Source organism: Nicotiana attenuata, unplaced genomic scaffold (assembly GCF_001879085.1).
Source record: "Nicotiana attenuata strain UT unplaced genomic scaffold, NIATTr2, whole genome shotgun sequence".
NCBI lineage: Eukaryota > Viridiplantae > Streptophyta > Magnoliopsida > Solanales > Solanaceae > Nicotiana > Nicotiana attenuata.
In genome coordinates this window covers 1-5,417 of record NW_017681478.1, presented here as the reverse complement: position 1 = coordinate 5,417, position 5,417 = coordinate 1, and the positions used below count along the sequence as shown (strand labels likewise).

At 36.3% G+C, this 5,417-nt stretch overlaps 1 protein-coding gene and 1 long non-coding RNA gene across 2 annotated transcripts; both read right to left on the bottom strand.

The window, feature by feature from the left end:
- Positions 1-989: 989 nt before the first annotated feature.
- Positions 990-2,441, bottom strand: LOC109221944. Its single transcript, XR_002067336.1, has 2 exons — positions 1,530-2,441; positions 990-1,392 (listed from the first exon to the last, which is right to left on the bottom strand). It is a non-coding gene; the product is annotated as an uncharacterized LOC109221944 (long non-coding RNA).
- Positions 2,442-3,493: 1,052 nt separating this feature from the next.
- Positions 3,494-5,413, bottom strand: LOC109221943 (transcription termination factor MTERF5, chloroplastic-like; the record flags this gene model as incomplete). The annotated part of the gene is made up of 1 exon (XM_019386365.1): positions 3,494-5,413. A coding segment is annotated over one exon (1,101 nt), but the record flags the coding sequence as incomplete, so codon positions are not given.
- Between the last annotated feature and the right edge of the window lie 4 nt (positions 5,414-5,417).

Sequence of the window (5,417 nt, the reverse complement as noted above, 5' to 3'; positions counted from 1 at the left end):
TCTTTTTCACAAATAGAGACATGTGGATCAAGATGAGACAATGATGNCTCTTTATAGGGAAAGAGTGACTTAGCCACCACGTAATAGTCCCTAAAATCTCTCTAAATATAAATATTCACCTTAAATAAAATTCTATTTATAACACTCAATATAGTGTAATGATGATGATATGATGCAGCAAGTAACACCTTTTTTAGGTTACTAATCCCACTTTAAGGACAATTTATCTTTTAAATTGACTTTTCTTTGGTAACTAAATAATTTTCATTTATCAAAGTATATTATTATGTACATAGCCAAAAAAACATGATTTGGACATGTGGCCCCAAATCTGCAAATCTGCAGACACGGTATATTTCACTTCGCCTAAACTCCCCCTGCTTCAAGCTAGCCTGTTTGGCCAAGCTTTAGTTTTGGACAAAAGTGCATTTTTTTCTCCTCAAAGTTTAGGTGTTTGGCCAAGCTTTTTGAACAAAAAAAAGTGCTTTTGAGTAGAAGCAAAAACAGTTTATGAGAAAAAAAAAAAAAGTAATTTCTCCCCAGAAATACTTTTTTGATAAGCACTTTTGAGAAAAATACATTAGCTTGACCAAACACTAATTACTGTCCAAAAGTGATTTTCAAATTGATTAGCCAAACACTAATCACTGCTCAAAAGTGCTTTTCGAATTGATTAGCCAAGCGCACCACTCTTGAATAAAGCACTTTTCAAAATAAACAGATTTTAGAAGCTTGGCTAAACAAGCTATAGGCTTCGTAGCACCTCTACAGTAGACATTCTTGGACGTGTCTCACTACGGTTTCTGGTGTACTGTGTACAGAACTTGCCCTTCTTTCAGCAATGCACTGCAGAATGCAGTCCAACTGATCTCAAAAAAGCAGCTCATATGTTGCCTATTTACACTTCTCCATATGGCAGTAGAGTGTCACAGCTAACGACTCATGCAAAATGGTACAAGATAAAATTCAGATGAGATAGAAGAAAGAAATAGTAGTAATACTTTCTTTTGTCATGCACCAGAGAGAAAGAATTTCTAAAGAAACTGTTCTTTTAGGTTGGAATCAAGAAAGCTAAAGAGATAGCATTATGGTTAAAGATACTCAAGGGGTATCTCTCATTCTCTTTATCTAAAGCAAAGAAATAGCCAGAGCTACCTTTTAATAATTATAAGAAGGAGAAAACACTGAATATAACATACTGAAAATTGACAAGTAATGCTAAGAAGGGGGCTTGCAGCGACTAGCAAAGAAATAAGCTGACCCGTGGTGCAAATTGTAAACTTTGAACCTGCCTTGTACAGAGCTAGAACACATTGCTAACTGGTGTTGAAATATGATCATTTCCACATGTAAATATGGTACTCTTAATTCAGCCAACAGCATGAATGCCGCCTGATGTTCAAGACAAATAATCAGATAGTTAGGAAAAAGAAGGCACAAATGCAATAATACTACAACAATAAAAAACCGAGTGAGTTCCCACAAGTAGGGTCTGGAAATGCAACAATACTGACTGGGGAAATACATACGCTTTGTTTAAAAGATGCTCTCAAGTTATTGTGTCATCCTACACTTTTTGTATAGAATTCATAGAGAGACCAGGAATTTTATCCTCATAAAACCAGCTCTGAGTTCTGAATAAATTTTGATTCTAGGAACCATTCTTTTGTCCAAACTAAACCTCTATAAGCTGAGATGAGAAAGCTGTCTCTGGGGAAGATACCCAAGTTGAGCCAAAACTCGTAATGATCATGTCCATGAAAACCCTTACTAAGCAAAGCAGCAGTTCATCTCAGCAGTTCATCTCAGCTATGTCCATGAAAACCCTTACTAAGCAAAGCAGCAGTTCATCTCAGCTATTTCCACTCTCAGGACCATTTCCTCCGGTCGCCCTGAATTTTACACAATTTGTATCCTCCTTATTGAGTATGTGCTTCTCAATTTGATCACTTGGAAAACCATTATTTTGTAAAGACAATATAGTTCTTTCGCAATCAAATCAATTTGAACTACAAACGTATAACATATTGGTAGAATAAATTATAAAACCCATGACAAACTCAATAAGGCAGCATTGTAAGATATCAGATAGCGTAGTTTAGTTTCCTCTCATTTCAGCAAGATAACCAGGAAAAAGCATTATAGAGACAATCATATAACCTGGCATATATATCACCATTGTAAAATAATGTTTTTCCGACCGTAATTAATTCACTTGCTTTTCTACTTAATTAATGGATAATATAGAACCTCCCATTTTCTGGTTTCTCACTTTTCAGAACTAACCAATTAGGTATATTATCAAATAATGCAAAATGAACAGGACATTTTTGAGCCAACACAATAATTACGCCTCAAGCCCAAATAAGTTGGAGTCGGCTATATGAAACCTCACTTCTTTCTTTAAGCTCAGCTCATATCATCATCCTATCACAAATGTTGAAAACTTATGTTAAAATGTTTAGTTTAAACACCGATTTAGTAATTTACTGTAAAAAATTTAAAACTTCATTGTTGGATCTTAGAAAGTGTTGAAAAAGAGAAGGTGGATCTTTTTTTTTGTTTTTTATTTGCACCGGGTGTCCGAGTCTCTTAGCCCCGACTAATCCCGGGGGTGCACAGGCCCTCGGCAAGGAGTTTCCCGCAAGTGCACCACGGTTAAGTCAGGTTTTACCCAGTCCGATGGCCCTCAGAAATTGTTTGCACCCAGTGGGTTTCGAACTAGAGACCTTGAAAGGGAGCAAACTCCAAGGCTCAAGTCAATTGCCACCAGGCCAACCCCTGAGGGTTAAGGTGGATCTTTTTTTTATTTGGTATTATTAAACTAAATTGGTGATTGAGGATTATTTGTGTTGGTATTTGAAACTGGAAAGCTTTATTTTAAATTTGAGATCATTTATAGCAGATTTTGGGTGATTTGATCAAAATTAAAGTTGCAAATTGAAAGAATACCTTGGTACCACCCTTTTCTCCATACTATAAGCCAAAATTGCAGGATGAGAAGCCAAGTAAGCAAGTTCGAAACTGAGCTCCTTCATGTAAAGATTCAATGCTTTCTTAATACTAACCTTTGAGAAAGCAATACAAAGTTTCCTGAATATGTCGCGTATTTCATTATCCGACCATCCAAAACTCTTGAAACTTCTGATCTTTCTATCCAATGAAGTATACTTTATCTAAAATTCTAAATTCATGAGGCATGACTCTTCCCTACACAAAATTTTATATTTGAAACATATACGTAATTGATTTAGAGTCGATGATGGATGGAAACACCAAAAGATATTAAAAATGAGAATTATAGGAGCTGAAAATCTCAAAACAAATAACGTGTGGGCTATAATGAAAAAAGGCACAACTTGAGAAAAACTAAAAATATGTATATGCAGTCCAAAACCAATATATGAACAAAGAAATTGAAAAAATTACGATAAAGTGAAATATCAATTGTTTAGTGTCATCTTTTCACGATTACACTCATTGGCAAGGAAAAGGATACCTTAGAACCTTGATACGACACTGATACGCCCACAAAAGCGTGTTTTAAACGCACCTTTGACAACGCTACAACTAATCAGATAGTTTGGAAAAAGAAGGAACAAATGCAACAATAAAACACACCTTTGACAACGCTACAACTAATCAGATAGTTTGGGAAAAGAAGGAACAAATGCAACAATACGGAATGGGGAAATAAATACACCTTGTTTAAAAGATGCTCTCGAGTTATGGTGTTATCCTACATTTTTTGTATAGAATTCATAGGAATTTTATCCTCATAAATCCAGCTCAAAGTTCTGAATAAATTTTGATTCTAGGAACCATTCTTTTGTCCAAACCAAACCTGTATAAGCTGAGATGAGAAAGCTGTCTCTGGGGAAGATATCCAAGTTGAGCCAAAACTCGCAATGATCATGTCCACAAAGACTCTTACTAAGCAAAGCAGCAATTCCATTCCACAGACCATTTCTTCGAGTCGCCCTGAATTTTACACAATTTGTACCGGAAGCGGACCTATGCAATAGGTAGAGGAGTCACCCGCACCCGTAATTAATGGATAACGTAGAACCTCCCATTTTCTGGTTTCTCACTTTTTAGAACCAACCAATTAAGTATATTATCAAATAATGCAAAATGAACAGGACATTTTCGAGCCAACGCAACAACTACACCTCAAACCCAAACAAGTTGGAGTCGGCTATATGAAACCTCACTTCTTTGTTTAAGCTCAACTCATATCATCACCATATCAAATAAAATAAAAGTGAGTGAAAAATAAGTTAAATATATATAAAGTGAATATCTTGGAGCACTAAGGAGCCAGAGTTTTTTTGTGCGATTCATACAGATCAGGTATCTGATCCTTGTAGGGTAGCACAAAATAGTCTATGAACTTTGACTCTGTTAACACCAGAACAGGATAAAGAGCCCACTTTCTCCTCTTAAGCTTCTTTTCGTCCAAAATTTTCAAGACTTGCATCCGAGGTATCACCCTTTTCTCCAGACTATAGATCAAAATTGATGGACGAGAAGCCAAGTAAGAAGGTTCAAAACTGAGCTCCTTCATGAAAAGATTCAATGCTTTCTCAATTCTAACCTCTGAGAAAGCAACACAATGAGGTAGCTTACTGAACATCTCGACTATATGATCATCAGACCATCCAAAACTCTTGAAAATACCAATCTTCTTTTCCAGCGTAGACTTCTTTTGACTGGCTAACGCACGAAATCCATATAGAAAAGTGGTGGAGTCAGGCGTAACTCGGAAATCCTTCTCCACCCTATGCAACAAATCCTTAAACCACTCAGGGTTTTTTGTAATAGAAGTAGGATTTCTAAGCACAAATTTTTTTATCATCAAATCAGAAAAACCATAGTTTCTCAACAACAAAACATTAGTCTCCATAATATGATGGGTACCAAAAGAGAGCAACCAAACAGCTCTCTTAATAGCCTTAACAACATCTTCATCGCTACCCAAAATTCTCCTGAGACAACCAATGGTAGGTCTTAAATGAGTATCTAAACTTCTCTCAAAAAAATTAGGATCTTTTGCAATTACACTCACCAGGTCCGACCCGGATAACCCGAGATCCACAAGGCACTGGCGTTTGGGTATTAGGGTTCTGGAAACATCACGGTATAGCAATCTGGGTTCTCGAAAAACCAATTTTTTAATCTGGGTCTTGTCAAAACCGGTTTGTATCAAGAAATTGAGGAGTAAATCGGGATTTTTTATGGTTTTCTGTGGAGTTAGCTTGGAAGACGTAGAAATTGCTTCCTTTTTCGAGAACCCTAGAGAATCAACCAGGTATTTAATCAAGAAATGGGTTGAGATACGATTACGGGTAGAGGTTGTTGAGTAGAGAAATTGAGATCTGAAACAGTATAAGGAAAGGAGGTGTCCAGAGCCATTG